Source organism: Mya arenaria, chromosome 9 (genome assembly GCF_026914265.1).
Source record: "Mya arenaria isolate MELC-2E11 chromosome 9, ASM2691426v1".
NCBI classification, from domain to species: Eukaryota; Metazoa; Mollusca; class Bivalvia; order Myida; family Myidae; genus Mya; species Mya arenaria.
The window spans coordinates 62,948,801-62,973,466 of record NC_069130.1 but is presented as its reverse complement, the minus strand read 5'-3'; the positions used below and the strand labels follow the sequence as shown (position 1 = coordinate 62,973,466).

Here is a 24,666-nt window from a genome sequence, read left to right as displayed (position 1 = left end):
AGCTTACACAACTAACCAAACAATGACTTGAATATACCTCTATTCAATCCTTGCAGGAGTATAAATTTTTATATATACTAAAGACGCAGATAAATGGTTACAAATATTTTATTTTACTGTCAATGACACAAGTATTATTTTCAAGGAAATACATTCTGGTAGCTTTTTTTAAAGTAAATTATACACATACATGTACATAATGTTTGACATCTTTTCGCATTTTCTTCACAATTAAAGCAGCAATATTAATATAGTTTAGGTAACCATCAATATTCCTGAGAAAGTAACTTTCAATTGTGTATCTGTTTGCTGCTGAAAAATTAAAGAAATAAAGACAAGATCCAACATTACACAGTGAATAAAAAGCAACACATTAAATATATATTACATATACACATATTAATCATGGAAACTGGTGCCTTACTACCAACACGCTTTTGAGCTATTTTTTTAATGAAATAAAAAATATACATGGAAAATGTAAAACACATTCTGAATGTTTGGTTAACTTACTTACATTGTTTCAAAAAAAAATCATAAGGTTAAAGAAAGATATCTATCATGGAAAACAATATAACAATGAGCCTATTGCTAGACTCAAGGTACTGCAAGTGCAACTACAACCAGGAACCATGTACAGTATTTCCATAAGCCCTAGTGCAAATCTAATTGATCATCGTCCCCAATCTGAACAACACACAACAGTAACGCGTCTATACTGGTGTGTTACTGAGACTCAGTGGGGAATGAAGTGACGTCAGACGGCGCTTGTTACGGCCCTTGGACATCTGTTTTGGGGGTGAAGGGGGATCGGAATCCGAATCTTCATCGACAAAGTTCTCTTTCTGTTTCACACCTGTAAATATAGCAGAGATATGAGTGATGGACTTTAAATTCCTACATGAACGTCAAGAATAAAATAGCAAGCCGATATAAATCCTCGTCTGTTATTGTATATGTGTCAAAAAAGGGGCAAAACTCAACAATTATCAAAGCCCAGAGTAATGGTTGTTGCTAAATATAAAGTTTCATTTGAAAGTCTTGAACAGTTTTTGAGTATTGCCAAGGTTACGATTTCTGAAAGACAATAGTGACATTAAGACATCATTACACCGTAACATCTTTTCTTGGAATACCAAGCTAGCTAAGTAGTTTTCATGAGAATTGTTATCTTAAAACATTTATATTTTCATATATTTACTCTGTAAGGCTATAAAAAATGTCTGTTTACATACACACGCTCTCACACACAAACACACGAAGATTATATACAGAAGAGGGATAATGTACCATTCTAAGAGTATGACTGCATGATAGGTGTATATGCACTGGATGTTTATAACAAAGCCATTTACACATCTGAGTAACATACACTCGAAACTTGTTACAACCCTGAATGTTTTGAGTTGAATTGTAATATGGCAATACAGTTCAAGTCATGCAAACTTTCCGAAACAACTTGTTTCATATTATTTACTCCCTCAAGTACATTTCTTGTTAAATTGTAGATTTCAACCATGTAGCGCATACATTATAAGCAAAAAAAATGCTTAATCTACTTACATGCAAATGAAATCACTCTAAATACATGCAGGAGTTTAACATTAGGGTGTTAGAAATGTCCCATTAGTGACATGCAGTGTTAGTTAACGATGCAGGCAGCCTAAAATTTAATATTACATCATTATATAAATGTAAAACACTAATGTAACAGTAATCACCAGTGACCTTCACCTATGGCTTTATTTTAACATACTGTGACATACTGCAGTGATACATTTACAAATCTACTTGATTATGTTCCTCGGACTCAGATATTTCATCACCATGGGTCCTAACTTCATAGATTCGCTATCTGACATACAGCACTGTTCATTTTCAAATTTGCTTGATTATCATATGTTCCTTGATCTCAGATATGTCAGCACCATGACTCTTGAGAAAAAAGCCTAGAGTCCAAAGCATAGTTTTATGCACAGCCTACAATACATTCTGCTGATGCACATGTTAAAGAATAAAGGGTTCTGGGGGAAAAACAATTGAGTATAGGACTCAGGTTGCACAGAAATATGTATCACTGATATTTAAGTATTAGGTTAAATACTAGAACTAGGAGGGTAGCTATTAAAGCATTTTTAGACTAAACTGGCAGAATATTTGCAAGCAAGGAAACTTTTTTCAAAATCAAAGGGCTAAAAAACAAAAAGTCTAAACATATACCTGTTAAAACTCAATTCGCAAGAATAAAAATAATTAAATTATATAAAGGAATACAATATATACTTTAAATGATTGAGAAACATTTGTCTCACAAAGTCCACTTTTGAGGTACGCGGTAGATGGTTAGACAGCTATTAGAAAAATCAAACCCACCAAAACGCTTTCCAGGCTTACAACAACCAGAGATATCTCACCACAATGTTGCGGGTAATAAATCTCAATTCAAATGTTTGTGTATTAAACTTTACGAGTGAGACCAAAATCTGAATAACAGCGCCAGGCAGCAAAACGCCAATTCTCTACCGTTTTGTTTTTTTCTCAGTCAAAGACGGGGCATAACTCAACTATTAATAAAGTCAGAGTCAGCAGCCATGCTACACATCTGCATATTGTCTCAAGTAACATGTGTACAAGTTAAATACAACTATCCTGAATGTTTATAAAGTTACGGCTATTCAAGATGCGTTGTTCAGTGCAAGAAAACCTTCAGAAATTTTATTATAAAGCCCACAACATTGTGACATAGCATCTCACTACTGGTGCAGAATAAAGCGGGTGCCCCTAGGTGAAGGTCAAGGTTACTCACCAATCACCAGAGGTTAAAGGTCAAACTAGAGCAAAAAGCAAAAGAGCCAGTTAATAATATGGAGTGCTCACAGTATTGGTTAAGAATGGTGAAAACAGGGGGGGTCTTGGCTGGCGGTATTTTCATCTGACATTAATCGTTTTCACAATGCTTAACCGATACTGACATCTAAGGGAATGCTACCAAGATATGTGAATATCTGTTATCAATGTCTGAATATTAAATAACTTGTACAAAATAACTATCATTCATGATTACAATATTGATATTTCATTAAGTGCTGCAATTCATAACAAAACACAGTGATGTATTCATATGCATACAATTAATTCTTTTTTCTTGAAAAGTAAATTTGTAAAACAATATTTTTCATGATCTTGGTACGGTACTTTACAAATCTGCAACTAGCACAATACCTGGGAGGTCATGAAGGTATTTACAATTGTATGTATAGTGTGCTCTATCCAATCACTATTGAGATGCAATACATGTAAGCAATAAGCAAACATGCACTTTTGTTACAAAAAAATATTTCTATGCATTAACGAGTATATTAAGAAATAGAACTGTCACAGGAGTGACAAATACCCTCCAAATGCTGCCTGGACACAGGATTGGCAAACTTTTTTCCTTGAAAGAGGCCATAACTCAAGAGGTTATTGTACACTGTATTTTCACTTATCATGCTTAACTAAAGTTTATGTTGTTTAATTAAAATCCATTCAGAAATTTAGAAGTTGTGCTGCTGACAAGAAAAAGTAACAAAGGGCAATAACTCTGCCATTAGCTGAAAAAGAGTTATGGTCTTGATTGTACACTGCATTCCTCTCATTTTGCTTATCCGAAGTATGAAGTTTAAGACTTACTCCAGTCAAGAAAAAGTAGCAAAGGGCACTCTGTAATAAGGTAGGATAGCATACTGGTTCTTGTATACTGCACTTCCTTTCATTTTGCTTTACCATCGTTTGCAGTTTAATTAAATTCCATCCAGTAGTTTTCAAGTCATACTACGGAAAGGCATTTTGTATACTGCACTTCCTCTTATTGTATTTGACCATTGTTAAGTTGTGTAGTTTAATTAAATTCCATCCAGTAGTTTTCAAGTTTATGTTCGGGACAAGAAAATTGCAACCAACAGACTGAACACAGGGTGACTCCAATACACACCCTCAAACTTTGTTTGTCAGGGGTATAATGAATGCAGGCCTACATATACACTGGTATAATTGTAGTATACAAACATTCATGTACACATATACATCCAGGAGGTAAAAGATATACTAACTCACCAACTCACCTTTCTTTTTCTTCGATGATTTATCAACTTCAAACAGCTCGATATCAGAATCATCACTGTCGCTGAATGTTGGTCTGGCTGTTTTTTTCTTTGCCCCTCGTGTTTTCTGGGTGCGAGGTACAGGTGTAAGGTTTTCTGCATCCAGCTCTTCGTCAGAACTGTCAACACGCCTTCTTCCACCCTTCTTGGCTTTTCCCTTGGCTAGGATAAAATATAGATGGTTAATTTAAACAAGAAAACACTTTTACAATTCAACACTCAACACACCAGGTGACCCACCCACAATCAAACTACTCAGCTTCCTTACTAACAAAACCGCTCAACTTCCTTACTAACAAAACCGCTCAACTTCCTTACTATCATACCTCTCAACTTCCTTACTATCATACCTCTCAACTTCCTTACTATCATACCTCTCAACTTCCTTACTATCATACCTCTCAACTTCCTTACTATCATACCTCTCAACTTCCTTACTATCATACCTCTCAACTTCCTTACTATCATACCGCTCAACTTCCTTACTATCATACCGCTCAACTTCCTTACTATCATACCGCTCAACTTCCTTACTATCATACCGCTCAACTTCTTTATTATCATACCTCTTAAGTTCATAACTAATCATTGGTACCCATAAAATTATTACTCAACTTACCAGGTGTCTTGGCCGGCCTTCGCGGTGTCTTCACCTTTTTGGCTATAGGTGAGGCCCCTGCACACTCCATCAACTCATCCTCATTGAGGCCCTTCTTGTGACATGACTCAATCCGTCCTTCCAGCTCATCAATCAGGGTCTGTAATGGAGAAAATGGCATCCATAAACAAGAAGCTGTAGTCTACATGTTTTAACTTATTGAAATTTACAACAATTGTGAAACAAGCTATTGCAACTTATATTAATCACTTTCATTGGCAAGATGTTGCGGTAGATTGTGGTCTTGTGTTGTGGTGGGAACCGGAGTACCCGGACAAGACCCACTTGTCCAGCTTGGTGACAACTAACCAAACTCACACGCGCCCAGGCCCGGAATCGAACCCAAATTGCCTTGGTGAGAAGCGAGTGTGCCTCCCACTGCACTAACCGGACAACTTCTAATTTTAGGGTAATGTTTTTTTACACATGATTTTCTCTAGAGATTATGGGAACTACCAGTAGTATTTGTACCTTTATTTGAAAAAAAAACGTTGCTTAAATCCTTTAATAACTAGAAATGTGTCCATAGGACACGGATGCCCCCACTTCGATTTTTTGTCACAGAAAATAAGCCATAATGATTATTCAGGATAATCTGCACAAGGGCAAATCCTTTTCAAAAATTAGATCGGATAAGATGTTTTTTAAGTATTGTTGGGAAATAAAGGGCCCTAACTCCTAAATGATTAAAGCGATTTCCATGGCTATCGAACTTGATCAAGGTATTATGGTCACAAACATGTGCTAAAAGTTTGGTGAGGATTGGACAAACAGTTTTCAAGAATTAGATCGGAAACAATCTTCGGGACGTATTTTTCAAGTCTTTTTTTGCAAATAAAGGGCCGTAACTCCTAAATGACAAAAGCGATTTCCATGGCTATCGAACTTGATCAAGATATTATGGTCACAATCATGTATGTAAAGTTTGGTGAGGATTGGACACATACTTTTCAAGAATTAGATTGGAAACATATATTTTTGAAGTATTTTTGGCAAAAAAGGGCCGTAACTCCTAAATGACTAAAGCGATTTCCATGACTATCGAACTTGATCAAGATATTATGGTCACAAACATGTGTTTAAAGTTTGGTGAGGATTGGACAAACGGTTTTCAAGAATTAGATCGGAAACAATCTTCGGGACGTACGTACGTACAGACAGACAGACGTACGTACGGACAAGGGCAACCCTATATGCCGCCACTTTGTGGGGGCATAATAAAAAGGGAATGAAAAATCTAAGAGTACCCTTAACCTGACAAAGTTGGGAATTCATTTAAAATATAACAACTATTAGTGTTACCAGGTATCAAAGTTTAATATTTTGTGTATCAAAAAGATTAAGTCAAAAATCGAATATGATGAGCCAATTAAAGTTGGTTTCCTTACTTTAGCCTCCTGCTTGGCAAAACTTCGAGACTTTGTGACAATTGTACTGAAACAGCTGTAGACTTCCTCATCTGCGAGTTTGTCAGCGAAGCACAGGAAGTTCTCATGCAGCTTAGCTATAGATTTCTCACTGAACGACAGCATGGAGAGACAGAATGACAGGTCTCGCCACTGACGGTCAACCCTGAATGAAGTGTTATGATAGTATTACATTGACTTAAACAGATTATCCAATAACTATCCTTGGACATCACATGATCATTACACGAGGAGGTTTACACAAACAACCACAAGGATTTGATTGTGAAACATTTTTTTGAGCAGAAAGTTTTTTAAGTTGACCTTGCAAGAAAAAAAAACAGTCCCCATACAAAAGGTTTTGAATAAGTTTAAGAATTGATCTTAAAACTGAACTGTCAATAAATCGGGAGGTGGGGTTGAGCAGTGGAGGTATTTAAGTCTCACTGACAGAAATTTAAATAGCTATAAACATGGGAATTAAGGAAGCCTCAGTGTGGTTTGTAAATTACTCATATTTAGTCTGATAAACATTTAAATCCGGTCAAATGAGTGAAAGAAAACAATAAAAGAGACAAAACCTTAATTTTCTAACACCATTATCATTATATTTAAACCATAAAATGACATAAATCTACTTTTTCTTTTCTCTGTGTATATCACGTTCCTTGGTCCATAGAACTGGATATACACGTCATTATATACTGTATTCCTACATGCTGGAAGACTGCTATTACGCACCTTGTTGCCCTGAATCTATGACAGAGTTTCTCCACGAGGCTCTCACAGTGCCGGTCCTTCTGGATGAACGCAAACAGGTACCTGAAATAGTATAATGATACATGATTCCAATGTATATACAAATTTGACATTTAATTAATGCATTAATATCCATAAACTCTGGGCTTGCATCCAATGTTTGTCCCAAGTAAGCTTAAAACAATCCAGCTAGTTTGATTGTGTCGGATCAATAACAGACCTCTTCACTGAATGACAATATTGTGGCATGACCACAAGATTGAATAGGTACATTATTGAAAATTGTTTCCAAAGTCATTTGTATCCATTTCAAGGTAATCTAAAATTCTAATGTCAAGCAAAAAAGACAACACTTCACAACTGTACGATACTCTGAAATAGAAAGCCCTGTAAACATGAATATCAGTTTCATATCAATGTTGGTTTGATAATAATGAGCATGTTTCTTACTTCATAATTGTCCTGAAGTTTTCCTCATCAATGCCCACATCAGGATCAGAGAGTCTGCTGATCATGTCTGGCATAATATTGTAGACTGCATTTCCCTGAAATATGACAACCAATGTAATACTTCGGAGACTAACCTCATACCATGTAATACTTATATCACTCATAATGACAAATATACATGGCGATTTAATACATGTGTGTGTGTGTGTGTTGTAATATGAGATAACACAGGAATACTGACATAACATATTTCTTTGATTTTTTTTTTTATAATTTACAATTCATATTACAAGACAATTTCTTGTATTCGATATTTAATTCAATAAGCTCTTGTCCCCTTTATTCCTTTAACTCTGGTCTTTTGGCTCTGAACAAATCTTAAAACTAGCCGTTTTCAATATCTGTAATTAGATGAACAAATAATCTGAACAGGTTGAATTCAACAGAGCACACATTCTTACCTTCTTTGCCAGTTCATTGAAGAACAGCTTGGCCAGGCTGGCAATCCTCTCATTACCATCGACGATACAGATGGCCATCTCACTGATCTGACCTTTAACCTTGATCATGTCGTTCAAGATGAGATGTGTCAATACCTGCATCGTGTTCTTGCGTACTTCCGACGACTCATCACGCAGTCTGTAAAGAACATATCTTACACTCTAGTCTAAACTTACCAGTAAGTGAATTGTAAAAACTGTTATAATATAAAATATGTTGGATCAAGCCATTCAATGTAATGCAATTGCTTTTACACATCTTTTAAACACAAAATCTATATTTAGTGACTTAAACACCTTTAAATTCTCTATACAATTAAGTTTGAATGTAGGCTGTGTATGCGTTCAAATCTTATGTTACAATTGCTACATTCACTTCTGTACAGAAGTTTACAGCTATAAAGCCAGATAAAGAGTAGTCTTCATTTACCCCCTCCTGACTCATATAGATTGAGGCTGGGTCGATGAGGCAATTTATAGTTCTGTTTATTTGGGGTGTTTTTCTTAAATGAATAGAATGGAATTAAAACACAGTGTTTTTGTTCAAAAATTGTACAAAATAGAAAGTTTGAGCAATACATTTTTGGGGTTGTGCTGATTTTTTCTGGGCTATCATGGGAGGGGAACATTCAATATTATTTGCCCTAGAGGTATAAAATTTTACTCACAAACACAACACCCTGTATATTTTACCTTGCATAGAGATGTGGAGTCCATGGTTCAATCAGATTGGGGAATCTGAAACACAAATCTCCCATGGCAACAATGGTGTTCGCGCGGATAATAGGACTTGTTGATTTCTCCAGCATGGTAAACAACAGCTGCAGGTGCCCGTCACAAAACTCCGAACTGACCATCATGAACTTTGCGAGTGCCAAGGTAGCGGCTGTTTGGAGTTCAGGGTCCGGGTATTTCTGTTGATTGGAGCAAATTGCTGCCAGGAGTGGGCCGAATGCAGACAACAGAGTGTTTCCTGGAATGGAAAGCCAATAAGTAATGTGTTAATATGAGCTTGAATTGTGTTCAACTATTTGGATTTATAACCTTTTTATAAGGCCTCCAGGGTTAAGGGATGAATATTTCTGCAGATCACATCATCATCTATAGTTTTTATATGCGGTTACTGATTTTGCTCTTTACTTGATATCATATTTACCCAGGGTAACCAGGTATCCTTGTAATGTCAGACTATCTTAACTGCCTAATTTATTATTCTCTTTAAAAGAATACATGCTTAATGCACAAAACGTGGAAAAAAAATCATATTGGTGTTTATAGTCCAGAAGTTTAGCTTTCTTTTCTTTGGAAAAAGGTAAACTCAACAAGGCAGCTTACTGGTAATATCCTCTGATGTTCAGATTTTGTGAACATTATCATGTTCAGTGTCCTAATCAGCTGTCAAAGAAATCCCAAGTTCTTCATAAATCCAGAATAATAGAAACTCAACCAGTCTCAACTTTATATTAAAAAATGTTTAGGATATACTCAGATTCAGAGCCCTAAGCAACTGTCTTATCAATCAAGCAGAACTCACCAGTGACCACCTCTGTCTCACAGATCTTGCGGATGTACTCGGATTCTGCGTCCTCGGCAGCCGCCCCAGCCAGACCCATCTCTTCCTCTATAGTCTCCTGGTTGGTCGAGTCCTGACCAAACAGACATGGTCACATTATTGAATATACAATCATGTTTTATAAGTTCATTTACTTTACTTAATTCGTTTAAATTCATTCATTTAAACGTTTATTTAAATAGGTGTTTTCTTCTGTTGACATTCAGTTGAAATGAAGCTTTTTCTCAATTCTTAAAGTATTCCTGAAAATGTTACTTTCAAGCACAAGTTTAAACACAATACAAAAGTAACATGCTTCAAAATCAAGTTTGCAAGCATATATGCTCAACTCTGGGAAAATAACAAACCTTTGGTCGTTTGCTGGCCGGTGTCTGGATCCACTCTTTCTGCTCTTGAATAGCCCGACGTCTCTTCATTTCGCCAAACACGGCCAGATCAAGGTGCACAAGCTGACGAAGAGCCACGTGCCCCACCAGCGACAAAAGACGGGATAACACACCTGAGGCAAATGATGCGCTCGACTCTTCTTGGTCTGGAAGATAAAATTAATGTATGGTAATATCCTATTTGCAGTTTGACACAGTTGATCAAAGGCTAAACAAAACTCCATTCAAGTCTTCTTACTAAGAGAGAAATAATCATTGAATTTGAAAGATTTTAAATTCGTGAGCATGGGTGAAAGTTAAGAAATTAGAAAAATAATGAAATTTTTGCTGGAGAGTCAGGTAGCTCCCAGGGCCCCCATTCGGTCCACAGCAAAGCCCTGATTAAGGTTCAAGGCTTGGCCCCCGGAAGCTTCCAGAATTAGGCTTTCTATATAACCCTTCAAAGCCTTTGCTGACACTTGTGTAGTAGTGACTTTTTTTCTCATAAGCATCTTTATCTATTTGCCAGGAATCAGTTTTATTACAGTCTCAGTCAAAGAGCAGTAATTTCAACTACTGAAGGCTTGTGCTAATTGAACTTTTTTACAGTAATACCACTTCAGACCTATTGTTGGTTTTGTTCTTTAATACCTTTTTCAAGGGTGTCAAGGGGATTTCCCTCCTCCATGTTATCTTCAGTGCCCCCATCCTTTTCCAACACAGACTCAGTCTGAACACTCCCCTCTGTACACAGCTTCTACAACAAGGGAAACACACAACTATACAACACAAGAAAACACACCAATATACAACACAAGAAAATATTCTAATATCCATATGTAATATAAGGGTTCTGGCTGTCACTTGTAACATCTTCCAACTTGTTTTTAAGTTTAAAGTAAGAATAGTGGTGCAATGCCACCTAATTGTACTAACCCTTATTTATCTGATTTGCTCAGAAACATTTTGTTCTCCATGTTCTACTTGTATGTAAGCGGTTGAAAAATTTATAGCCAAAATCATTTATTTACTTTCACTTCAACAACACCACACCGACTCACCTTAATGAGATCTCCACAGATCTGGTCCGGGCACTCTGCCAACTTGTAGATCACATTCACAGCCTGTTCCATGAGCGGTATCCAGTAGCGATTCTCCAGATCTGGAGCTGACTTTACGAGGATTCTGGACAAGCTCGTGAACATCTCATGAGTCTCCGGCAGTCGGTACGGCTCACTCCCCACATCACCTTTCATCTGTACAAACACACATTTCCAGCTTCATATACTCAGATCGATATGTACTTCATGTTCATCAATACAATTGAGAACCATATGATGAAATAACTTGTGAGCATTTAAAACTATTTTTACCCTCGCAAATTTCACCACTACTATTCAGCTAGTCGTATATTACATATGCATAGTCATGTTGGTGTTTTAGCTTAAGAGTTATGGAAGGATGCAGCACCCTGGCCTTTTATGGTAGCACCCTTCTGCTCCCGTGGAGATCATCATGCACAGCTTTCTGCCTTTTTAGAATGAAATGCCTAAGACAGTCAAATGTTTGTGTTTTGTTTTGAGTTATTATATGATTATAAATTCATACAAACTACTTATTTGGCAAAAGACCTTGTATAACTTCAACACAATTCCTAATATTTTCTTCCAACTTAAAAGTTCTTTACAGCCCAATACAATGTTCCTGTCTTTTTAAAACCAGGCTACAACCCTAGTAAAGTACCTGTTCAAACATACGGCGCCACATTGCCAGGATGCCAATTCTCTTCCCTTTTAACAATACATTAAAGAGCTTCATAAAATATTTGAGCTGTAGACATATTATTGCCCAATATTAATCCCAGATTTGTTCTTTGGATGAGCAAGCCAAAATTCTTTCAGGAAATTCAAGAAACCTTCCTATAAAATGCAAAATTCAGCAAGCCTGTAAAGCATTTTACCAGAGCAGGGCTCAAAAGATTATTTTGACCAAGGGATTACAAACTACTTACAGTTTTGGGTGTACACAGTTTCAGCAGAGCCAGGCAAGAGTCCCTAGCCAGGAGCAGGTCGGTGTCAGCTCTAGGTCCGAGGCCTTCCTTCACAAGAACACTTATGTTGGTCTTCACAACGGCAATGTCAGCACTGCACATCAGAGGTGGAAATGAGAACAACTTTATTTTAAATGATGATAGTGCTTTTGTTCATCTTTGTATGCTATATGAAGCCTAGTAAGGTATTGATAAGTGTACATAACCATCCAGTAATAAAGCCTTGAAAAAAAAGATGCCATCTTGTCACTTTAATTTTGCCATATCCTTGACAAGCTTTACATATTACCAAGGGTAACATGTACACGTTTAATGTAACAACCTAAACAAAGTTAAATAAGTTTATGCAAACAACATAAAGGTTATGATGATAATTTGACCTTTTTTCTTGAAGAAACAGTCATGTTAAGAATGCAAAGAACATTTTGCTTACCCGGCTGCCATAGAGATCAGCTGGACTGCGGCTCGGCTCTCATCGGGCGTGGTTCCAGGTATTTTCATGGTAAATCTCTCCCATAACATCTGAATAACGCCCTGGCCTAGTTCTCCTGACTTCACCAGCTGAACAATCTGTAGAACGAAGGGATTTTAGGCTATCTTAATAAGATAACTCATACCTGTTTAATTAGGAATATTTGCGGGCAGATACGGTAGATATCAGAAATATTTCGATAAAAATACAGGTCTTACAGTTAATTTATGCTATAATACAAGAGTTATAATTATAAAAAGTTGAACAAATTGGGGGAAAATTAACATTTTCTTGCAAGGGAATATAGCCTTTATATGGCAGTAAATTGTACCAAGACAGTCAATGAAGGTCTTCAGCATGATACTTGTACAATGACATTGCTTTTGGAAACTTACGAGCCCCTCTAGAGAAGTGACGTCACACAGTGTGGCCCCCATTGTCAGTGCTGAGAGGTTCTTCACAATAGCTTGAGCATTCAACCTGCACAAAACAAACACTTCAAGCATGAATGATGCAAAAACTACTTAACTTCAGTAAACAATTATGGTCTGAATAAATGCAAATTTCAAACAAACACATCTGTAACAGTTTTTTCCTTATTTTATATGGAATGTCTCGTAACAAACCTTTGTAAAGTCGCAGTTTAAGAATTCAGGCTTGTTGTACCAGCAGTCCAAATTTGATGATTTTATCTATAAGGTAGAATAGTCACCTTGCATTGGCTCCTTGAGGATTTAAATACAGCCTCTTGTATGCTGCGACCACTGCTTCCTTCACATTTGACTCCTTCGACCAGATCAGTGGTAACATCCGACGTATACCAATCATCGTGACGGTAAGACCAAACTCAAACCCGGTCACAAAGAACTCGATGGCTTCTAGGACGTCTGTTATGTTCTTGGAGCCCAGCAGAAGGGTGATTACTGGAACAGCATTCTGTAGCTGAGTGGCAAATGCTAGCGACTCCTGAGAAATAAAGAGAGAATTATATCAACACATCAGCACAACCATTATTCTGGATATACTGACATGGACCTAGCAAATTATATAGAGAAAACTTGACATTCATATCATATGATCCACAGCTCAAATAGTATAAATTGCTACAGGTTATGACATCATTTAACCAATGATACACAATTTTACAATTATATGCTATTTTTTATACAACATAATGCTCACCTTTAGGTAGAGTACCAGGACCTGTTGTTTTGCCACCTCCTGGGCGACTATAGGATCTTTCTGACTCTCCAAGCCCTCTGCTGCAGACAGAGCATGGCTTGCATGCTTCTTCTCTATAATGTAAATTTATGACATGATAGTGATTTCAAAGGAACAACTTAGGTAGACTGACAGCAATGACTGTGAGGGAACCTGATATGTTTTTGAAAGATAAATAATGATTTACCCATGAAGATGTTTTTGAGACAAGTCAGCAGGTCCACACTTGTTTCAGGTGAATCTTTCTTCCCACTTTCCTCGTCTTCCTCCATTTCATCATCATCATCATCATCTCTTGTCTTTTCTGCAACATTTTCACTTTCTTCTGTGGGTTTTTCCTGTCCAATTTCGGGAAATGACTCCCTTGCAGCAGCTATAAGTGGTACTGCATCTTTCAGTGCTTTGTCTGTAAGCAGCTTGTAAATCTTCTCTGTGATGCTGTAAAAAGATTGTAATTAAGAATTTGAAGTTTTTACAAACCCTTCCACAAGGTTGTGCTGATAGCTTATATAATGATGCTGAAGTTTATTTTAAGCGTGGACACTAGTAGTCATTTCTATTTTGAGAGACCTCGATATATTGTGCCCAAAGCTGACAAACCTCTTCGTTCAGTGGTAAACACAAACATGTACACATACCACCAGACTAACTTGACCACATTTTTCAGAAGGTGAACAATTGAGATAGTCACATCAACTAACCTGTCCTCTGTATCCTGTTCAGACACAAGACTCACAGGACTGCCTCTATTCTCCTCCTCCTCCTCTTGCTCTTCAATCAGGGGCCGCAACTCTGTCTCAAGAGCCAGCCACTCTGCCTCAGCCTCCGCTTTGAAAGCATCTGAAACCATCATACAGTTGTGTATTCAACATTATTTAAAAATTTACTTCCTTATAAATATGAACTTTGCAAAAATAAATAATTAATAATCTATCTTTGCTTTTCAATCAAGGACCATAACCTTGTCAAGAGGGCCCACCACCTTACTATCTCTTAAAAAAGGAATTAAGTTTTGGCCTGTCATGGCCATGACTCATGACACAAGTCAACCCACTCACCGTGTCTATCTTCCTCCTCATCATCAGGGGCCATCTCATGCAGCTTTTCCACCTCTTTCTGGTAGCTGACCTCGAGTTCTTCAGGGGAGAGCTATAATACACAACAAGAGCACCACTTAACTGTGCTTACCTGCATTCCTATCTTTATAAAGATGCAAAATACAACGGCCATTTTAGATAGTGTTGGAACTTGATGCAAGTGAAATTGAATATTTTTGATCTTTTAAAATTACAAATGAGGAACGGTCTAAGCAATGGAATTTGAAGTGCTAAACACAATTATGTGCGATAAAACATGGGACACATTTATGTTTTCATTGAACAAGACATCATATAATTATATTAAGAATACAAACTACATATTCAGCCATTAAGATTGCAGATGGGCAACCATTAAACACTAAGCTCACTCCGCCCATTCTTAGTCATCTAACTACTACATATAAAGGTTTGTCTTTCAATAAATCAGATTTTTTCAATACAAGGTCTAATGCTTAAGTGCTGATGACATACCTTGGCAGCAAAGGGATTATTCTTGAGCAGGGTTGTGATGAGCTGTATGGCATATTTGCGGACCTGGGAAGATTTGTCCTCCAGTCTCCCAATCACCAGTTTCAAGAGGTTCTCTTGGTGGGGAAGGGGCAGACATTTCTGCTCCACGATCTGGAACCAGATCTGCAGGACCTTGCTGCGCACATACGCATGCACATCATGGAGATGGTCCTGTAAATGATTGAAAGGTTTCAAATGTTTTAAAGAATTGAAAATAATGCATTAGGACATACCAGTACATTAACATTTCTAAGACACTGTTTGAGTCCCACCCCCTGAGACATTCTTCTGATTCTTAAAGATATCTAAAAGCAATTACATTGGTGAGATGTTACAGCACCTGATTGATATTCACCAGAAGGATACATTGATAGCAGGGTTTTTTTATGTGGTATTTTTCTTCATCATGTACTTCTTTCAGAAATGCCTCTAATCGGTTAAGGTTAATGTCAACTACACATATTTTGTTAATTTAAATGATTAACAACGGCTACAGAAAACATCTAATAATTTTGATATACATGCAGTATAATAAATGTATATAAGTAAATTTATATTGAAATTCCAAGCACAGACCTCGAGGTGTTCCAAGAACTGGTCTCGTGTGTCCTTCATCTTATCATCCAGACCTTCCTTACTCAGCGTCCTTATCAGTATCTCCCCCATAGCCGCCAGCACTCCGTTCCTCATCATGTACGACTGTAGTGTAGATAGAAAAGAAAATCATGCAAGGTCGAATTACTAGAAATATGCATTGAACATTTAAGGAAGAGCTTTAAGAATACGGCCCCTGAACTTTATCGTTCTTGTTATAAATCTTTCATAGCAAATATGGGCTTTCATTCTCAGTATTAATGTCAAACGTGTTACAATTCTTGGAAAAATATTGATTAAACATGTATTTTGCTTTTCTAGCAATTGTAAATGATTACCTCACCTCTCCACACTACTTTGCTATCTTTACACAAGAACTTAATTTCAACTCACCTCTCCATCTAGGTGACCTAAGAGAAGGGAGATGTTAGGCAGGACAGCAGCCGGACATTTCTCGGTCATCTCAACAAGAAACACGGAGTATGCTCGTGTACCAGATGAGTCCCGGGCCAAGTCGGACCCATCCATTCGACCTATCTCTCTAAAATAAACAAAAATGTAAGCACCTTCTCACAACACTTTAGTTTGCAATCGTTCACACAGACAGTACCAGCAGCAGCTAGCACACAGAACACATAGTATACTATAAAAGATGGGTAGTTTATGCTGCTCACTTAATAAGCTCAGCCACAATGCGTATGTAATGATGAACATTTATCATGCAGAGACAATGCACCAACATGTTTATAGAATGAGAATTATTCAATTCACCTGATAAGCTCAGCCACAGTACTCTTGAAAGAGTAATCCTGAACAAAGATACTCTTAACAGTGGCTAGCCAGCTGGATATATGCCAGAGGTTTTAAACAGTAGCATTTCTATTGCATGTGTACCCACCTGATAAGCTCAGCAACAATGCTCTTGTATGAGTAGTCTTGGACACAGACACTAACTGCAGTGGCTAGCGGGCTGACAAGGTGCTCAAAGTGTTGTAGCAGCTGGATAATCTTCAGACTGGCACCTTAAAGTTGATAAAGTTGCTGTTTAAAGAACAATATGAATTATGTGAAATTTGAGAATATGAAAGATATTTGTATAGAAGAACAACACAACATACCATTTACAAAAAAAATTAACACTTATATTCACCATGTCAGAATTTCTTGTCAGCTTAGATTTGCCATAATCATTAATATTTATTTAATTTCCTAAGTAAAGAAAAAATCTTATCTGCAAAATTTGAAAGAGAAACATGGGCATAAAGTTAAACTTTCGAAAAAATCTTCTAAACGGTTTACTCACAAGAGTTTAATATAACTTATAAACATGATTTACATACCTAGCCCATGGTTGTATCGCTTCACCATCACTCCTATAATGTGACAGATGGCGTCCCTCGTGTCCTTGTTCACAGCATGGGTCATCTCAGGGTTTTCCAGCATCTTGTAGCAACAGTTTGTCACCAGACTGCAATGCACAATGAAAATATAATAATAATTCCACATGATCATCCATTACAAAAAAAATCAGGTGGTTGCAATATATCAAACATATATTATTTTGATATCAAACGTCAGTTTCAACTAAAAATCTAACTTAACATAAATAACATTGATTATAATTCATGTTCTAAGAAAATCATGACTCTTATGATGCCGAGATAGAGTCCTACTACATTTCAGTATCAATTTATTACAACATTATATAAGTCACAATTGTTGCGACAATATCACATGTGAGTGTGGTCAAGTGTTTGAGGGTAACTGGAGGGCTTAGACGAAACAATGCAACATTGCATATGTAAAATGCTCTATGAACACCTTACTGAAACTATAGACTGTGGCAGTATACCTGACAAACTCCTCTTCAACCACTGGCGGATCCCAGAGCCGGTGTATGCTCAGTTGTACGAGGTTCAGTAATGACTTTAGGCCAGTCTCTCGTTCTCGCTGCCAGTCCATTGTCATTGTCGATGATTTCTTCTTCTTACGATTCTGGATACACAAAACCTTAATCATGATTTCTCAGAAGATTTTTAATTTGATGATATAACTGGTCTTATTTGTGCACATCATCAACTACCCTAATGGTGATGACAACGACATCCAGGCTATGACAATATCACAACCGTTTTTCTACGGAAAAACTTAAAAAAGAGATGAATTTCAAGCAAAACAAGAAGCAACTTTCAATACCAATTAGTTTGTATTCAATTAGAATTGTCTATAAATAATATACATTTAAAAGCTAATGCACCACTAAAGCTGTGTGTAATTCTGACTCTGTGCACACAGACCATACCTTGTTAATAACCTGTTGAGTGCTGGGCTTAGTTTCATCTGACTCAAACATCTCCATGTACTGACACATGAGGTAGCAGGTCATCTTGACCAGGTTAAGGTTTAGTCTACGTGTGCCAGGATCCATCTCCCCCTCAAGCACCCCTGGCAGTTTCGTGGACAAACTCGCGGCAACTAAAACATAGATGCACTTTGGGTTGAAAACAGACATTGTTTATAACATAAAAAAAGATTACATATACTTGAGGCTATCAGCTTTTTGGCTAGTTCATTGCACAACCCTTGAGAAGCTTTTAAATTTACTCTGCGCTGTAGAACTTACAGCAATTTTTATTTTCCATTAACTGTATAATAAATTGAATTTATCAACTAGCGCTATCAATTACTGATCTAACTAAGTTATTCATGTCCAGGGCTTTTTCTGCCCAATTTGGGAAAAAGACCCTAGACATTTTGGGAAATTTTGCGTCGTGAAAATGCCGAAATTGGGAAAATTTACAGTTGAAAGAAAAAGCTGTCTAGTCTCCAGCGAATTAGGAAATGGTTTTATATTAGTTTATTTTCCTTTAAAAGACCCAAATTTGCTGAAATATCAATCCTTGGGTGTAAATATCTATTGCAATAAATCGATCATTACAGATAATATTTCATTTATATCTAAATGTGATGAAAATCAATGATTTCCGAATTCAATTATCAAAAAAACTTAACATCACATAATTGATATGATGTTGAAAATGATCCAGTACATGTAAAAAGACTAATCTAAAAAAAAAAAAAAAAAAAAAAAAAAAAAAAAAAAAAATTATTTTGATTGGGTTTTTTTTATGTTAAATTGGGATAAATATCTTATATTTTGCTTTGGGAATGGGTCCGATAGTCGGACCCGTGGGTACTATAGAAAAAGCCCTGTGTCTGCTATGAGAAGCACAAAATATGAAAGATACAACTGACAAAGAAATAACAATTCGGAATTTATTCCAAACATTGACCAGACTCAGGAAGTACATAGACATACTCATCTTTTCTGTCTGTCTTTATACTTACTTTTACACAAGTGAGTCCAAGCATCTTCTTTGATTTCAACATCGAGATCCTTTTGTAAGCTGCAAAGTACAAGTTTACGTTTAAAGTCTGTCTTACGTCTAATAACTGTGTTTCAATTTAATAGAAGTGTTAGTATCTTCAATATAAACTGAATGATGAGCATGCATAATGAGAATCGATAAATCATAATTAAGCCAGATTTGGTTTCCGAATATTTCCTTGGACTTGCATACTTAATATGAATTATAACTATGGGTCCAGGCAGTAAATTGCATAAAAAAAATCACTGGGATGCAAAGTACAATGAATCCTGGTTGAAGTACACATTACTTTTTTGAAATACAGGTACGATGACAGTTTTATTTACCACAAAATGCTGAAGAAGCCATCAAAGAATTCCAGAAGGCAATCAGCTCCTTTCGATCTAAATGAGGTCCGAACATCTAAAGAAAAACAGACATAAACAATCATAATTACAATTTATTACTTCCCTTCAGTTAAGATTGACCCTTGAAAGTATTTTCTTGGTTTAATGCAGCGTGAGTAGGAATGTTTCTGATGTATTTCTCACAAAACAAAGTAAAAATCCTAACTATCTGAGATTAATTGGGGTATCTGGTCAATTAGGCTTGGAATTTTAATTCATATAAACGTAAACTAGTCAAGACTTGTCATGTCTCAAGTTTGGTAAATGTTTATATTTTTTCAAGTAAATGAAATATTTACTAACAATATGTCCTTAATTATACACCCTGATGCATGGGTGTTTACTGCTGTACGAACTACTGAGAGTATAGAGGCGAAGGAGCTGGGGCTGCAGGGGCAGTGGCTGTCATTCCAATGTTTTGAGGAGCAGCGAAAAAATTGACTTTAAATGAAAAAGTATGTAGTATAATGTTGAAAGACTGTTGCTATTATTGATACAATAAAACTTTCACCAATCACAGCCTTTTTACCCGTCTTTACCGTAACTGATACCTCCGTAATTCCCCAAGGACCACACCCTGTTTTATCTCTAAATTGTCCCATTTTCAAATTAAACCCCCATCTTTTCTTGAATTTTATATAATGAGAATCACACTATTAACTACCCATTTACCACATAGGGAAGTGGCCAGATAAGACCCCCAGCCAACTTCCTGATAAGCAGTCCTGATTTGTATAGGCTTTTTTAGGAATATTGGAAAAGATCAAAGTTATATACCAATATGATTATATATCAATATTACATGCAATAATTGTGATCAAATATTTTTATGTGAATATATTTTTGACAGATAATTGAATTATCTAATGAACAGTTTCAATGATACAATAGTAAATGATTTTATTTCATCTGGAAATGAATTTGAAGATGGACTTGATAGATTACTTTGAAATTTCATAATTTCAATCAACTGGTAAAAAATACCGTACTGGAATTGATCTTAATTTTAATACCCACATCAATAAAAAAAAACCATTTCTGGATTTAAAATATGACGACAGATGTTCCACTGTATAACATAGAATTATGACAGGAATATCCTGTGTAAACCAGCAAATTGTTCAATTCTAGGGTGTCTGTTTCACTTTATGACCCCCTCATAAAAATGCACAATGATAGCCCTATTGTGTTATCCAGATACTTGCAAAAGTGCCAACATCCGAGATATTATTTACAAAATAAACTTCGAAAATTTAAATAATAAAATTAACCATTTGAAATGTGGTCAAACTCTTAAACATAAGAGTAGTTGATAGATTTAGCTACATGTGTATACATGCAGTGTCTTCCAAACTTGTTTATATGTGAGTAAGGGTTAAATGATGTTTATGAGTATTAAATATAGTTTTTTAATACGGTACACCATTAATTATCTGTAATGCCTCCAGACTCTTCTTGAAACTTGAAACTTGTTTATTTGCTTAAACGCCTATTTCTACATATAAATACATATTCAATGGCGTTGTACAATAATGAATTATAAGAAAATAAAAGCAATACAGCAATACAGACACAAGAATAAAATAACCAGTAATCAATGAAAAAAAATCACCAATACAGTACACAACATACATAGTTCAATGAATAGTATATAAAATATTTACAACATGATGGGTGTTCACCATCGTGTAAACAGACAACAGCTCATCAATATATTGGTAAATAGTTCATGGGTATACATTTTAAAACAATGCATAATAATCTCTGAAAAGATGGGTTTTCAAATGTTTCTTGAATATGTTTACTGAATCACTTTGTCTAAGGCAGTTCATTCCAAAGCTTAGGGCCAATAGTTCTAAAACTTCTTTCAGTGTATTGTATTTTGGAATATTTAAAGGCACAACGTAGCATCCTATTGATGATTCCGAGGATTGTAGTGTGCGTTTTGAATTTTTTCTAGACAAAAGTTCAATAAGGTATTGAGGAGCATTTCCAACAGAACAGTTATACATATAACTTAAGTGAGGATCTTAAAATTAATTCTTAAATTGATGTCCAGGAGCCTGTGGTTATTGGCTGTAATAGTCAAACATGACCTTGAATGTGTTATATGCTAAAGATGTGTTTATCATAAAAAATGGCTCTGTTTGTTTCACTAAGTAAAGATCTTTGTTTCATTTGTGCTTGTCTCTTAAGAAATGAGAATTGGTAATTTCACAAGAATTTTGCTACCAACTGGCAACAGTAATGTTGCTTTAAATCATTCCACGAATTACACCAGATCATATAATTTATAATACAGGGTTCGAATTTAACTTTTTTATATACTCGCAAATTTTTGCGAGTGCTAAAGTTTACAACTCGCAAAACCAGACACTTACTCGTATTTTTTTAAGGCAAACCTTTGTGTTTGCAAGGAAAAAGTATATATTGTATGAAAAACAATGGTTTCTTCTTGAAGTCTTCCACATCGAAACAGTTTAAATGGACGGATTATTTCATTTTGGCTTCTTTGTTTGGAACTGGTTTATCATTGCCATCGGCGATTTTAAAATCGACACGCGTAGAAAAACTTATCCTTTTGCTTTTCATCATTATACAAACTGTTTCTCGATACGATTATAGTTAAATACCGCCGCCAAAAATGGAAACAAAAAATTATTCTACAAAAATATGTAGTAACGAGTACCTGTCACATATTAACGAGTACCTGCCTGTGCGCATAACGTTAATCTACGTCATCAATTTCTGTGTGATTAGTAGGCATTTCTAAAATTAGTTTTATATCTATTGTGCAGGAATTGATCACCGATTATGTTCATTTCAATTTTGAGGATTGCATATTTTCTGCAAATTTTCAACTCGCATTTTTCAATTTTGGCTCGCATTTTGCGAGTGTGCGAGTGCTAAATTCAAACCCTGTAATAGATGTCTTAAATGTCATGAGGACTCCCAGGACCCCGACCAATTTGATGGGGACCACTCCATACAAACCCAACGCCTAAAACTGCCCAAAGGACCATTGATTCGCCAAGTGTATTTAATTATAATTGAAGTGCTTTGGCATTAAACAAATTTAGACGAAAATATTAACATTTAATACTAAAGAACAATAAACCAAGAGGACCATACTGAGTTTGTTACTCGGCCGAAATGGTAAAGCTACCTTGAACAGCTCCAGCTATTTCTCTTGGTGAAAGAACCTCGTCTACAACATACTGGTTTACGCCAGTTTTGTTCAACAAGTCATCACGAGAAACTGGAATTGGAAACTCAAATTCCATGCTGATTCTGAAAGACGTACAGTTTATGATGAAAAAATATTTTAAAAGTAAAACTACAGCAAAATATTGAATACGTGTGCATGTTATGATGTATGTTTAATATTGGTAAAATAAATTTTCGTTTGTGTTCGCGAAATAATATGACAAGAAAATTAAAATCTGAAATTCCACTAAGTGAGCAGATTTGTAAAACTACGGTATTAATTTTGTTGTAATAAATTCAATTTTACGTATCACAATGTAATCAAATCTTACCATGAGCAACAGATTGTGAAACGAGACTTTGTTTTGATTTTGCACTTCCGTATTTTCGAAAAAGAGCGCTAACTGATGTAGTCAAAACGGCGTCAGGATTCTTGAAAACGGACATGAGCAAAACGGTGTATGTTCAAAAGGTTTGGTACATTTTATTAAAAATGACAATCAAATATTAAAACACGTTATATACCGAAACTATATTCCAAAATACAATACACTTATGCATTTATAAGTAATAAAACATAAGCTTAATCAGCGTGCGCTTAATCACTTATTGATACTGAGTGTTTGAATGATGTCCACTGATTCAGAGCTCATGCACTAGGTTGTCATTTAGTTTATTCCAGTCAAGTGCTGTTCCTTAAGAAAATGTATAAGCAAAACAATGTTGTTGTTATTTACTGAATGTTCATCAATGTTTATCTTTGTATATTCTTCAAACTCTTTAGTTCTTACAGTTAGTGTCCTTGAAGATATTGGCCAAACTGACGGGCATAGCTCAGGGGAAACAACCTTTTGTCATTCGTCCTATTCTCAGAACAGAAAATTTAGAAAGTAAAAAATGTTGGCAGTGGAATTGGGGGTGTTCCCCGTGAAAATTTTAACAATTCTAGTCTATTTCTCCAGTATTAACATAAAAAAGTAAATTTCACTTGAAGGATTTTAGGGGGGGGGGGGGGGGGGGGGGGGGCATAGAGAAATCTCAATCATGCATGCAGGAAATGTCTTTTCTTTTTTAAAACGAGTGCGATAAAAGTAAAGTTTTCTGTAGTTGGTTCATCTTACCCGATGTCAACAATGTATTAATTTAAACAAAACAGTTACGTATATGAATTGTAAGGGTTTTAATGAGGATTAAAGGGACACCGTATCTTGGCGCCTATCTTTAATGTCACCCTGTAACATGTACATTGGCTTTGACTTAACCTTGCACCTAACCTTTGTACTTACAGAGCAAATGTCACTAATACGGTTGGCTGAAGGACGGTTTAATATTTACGCTTATGGTAATAATAACCAATTAACATACAGACCTATAATTGACATCAAGATAAAGCATGCTCTTGGGCAATTGCGCATGCACAAGCACTCGTTTGGACAATACAGCGCCCATACGAATTCATATAAATTATAATCAAACAGTTTTGAAGAGTGTTATCTTATTACTTGAATGAATGTCTAATTAGAATACGTTCCAGATTTTCGTTTTAAAGGTAGACCGATTATAGCTGGTTGAAACCGGAGCTGTAACGTGGATGTGGCAAATGCCCACGAATGTGCCCTTTATCATTATCTTTATAATAATCTACAAGAGAATTAAAATACATGGTAAATGATTTGAGTTATATTTTGTTTTCTTTTTAAACATACTCAGCAAGTGATGTAAACCAGCATTAAAAGTTTGAAGCCAATAGTTAAGTACTAAAAGTAGATACGATGACAATGGGCCGATTGTCCAGAGCGTTGTTAAAGTCATCGATGTTAACTTGTTTAATCCTTACTACTTTCGAAGGTTTTATATGGTTCCATTTGTGATCTGCAGTGTTCC

The 24,666-nt window shown here is 35.9% G+C and overlaps 1 protein-coding gene across 3 annotated transcripts; it reads right to left on the bottom strand.

The window, feature by feature from the left end:
- Window positions 1-92: 92 nt before the first annotated feature.
- Window positions 93-23,187, bottom strand: LOC128203665 (condensin complex subunit 1-like). Of its 3 annotated transcripts, XM_052905183.1 has the most exons (32): window positions 23,115-23,187; window positions 22,742-22,866; window positions 19,516-19,591; window positions 19,149-19,207; window positions 18,103-18,275; window positions 17,653-17,795; window positions 17,141-17,268; window positions 16,699-16,822; window positions 16,194-16,341; window positions 15,783-15,905; window positions 15,168-15,377; window positions 14,655-14,745; window positions 14,298-14,436; window positions 13,784-14,034; window positions 13,558-13,670; window positions 13,088-13,341; window positions 12,771-12,855; window positions 12,337-12,473; window positions 11,865-11,997; window positions 10,915-11,109; window positions 10,505-10,610; window positions 9,836-10,020; window positions 9,450-9,561; window positions 8,609-8,888; window positions 7,877-8,054; window positions 7,416-7,510; window positions 6,948-7,028; window positions 6,189-6,372; window positions 4,762-4,900; window positions 4,104-4,304; window positions 2,807-2,831; window positions 730-856 (listed from the first exon to the last, which is right to left on the bottom strand). In XM_052905183.1, exons 2-31 carry the CDS (start codon window positions 22,857-22,859, stop codon window positions 2,827-2,829), a joined length of 4,266 nt encoding a protein of 1,421 aa, XP_052761143.1. In that variant the 5' UTR covers window positions 22,860-22,866; window positions 23,115-23,187; the 3' UTR covers window positions 730-856; window positions 2,807-2,826. The 3 variants fall into 3 exon arrangements, with proteins under 3 accessions (XP_052761140.1, XP_052761141.1, XP_052761143.1); XM_052905180.1 differs by lacking the exon at window positions 2,807-2,831 and having other exon boundaries at window positions 93-856; XM_052905181.1 differs by lacking the exon at window positions 2,807-2,831 and having other exon boundaries at window positions 726-856; window positions 4,096-4,304.
- Between the last annotated feature and the right edge of the window lie 1,479 nt (window positions 23,188-24,666).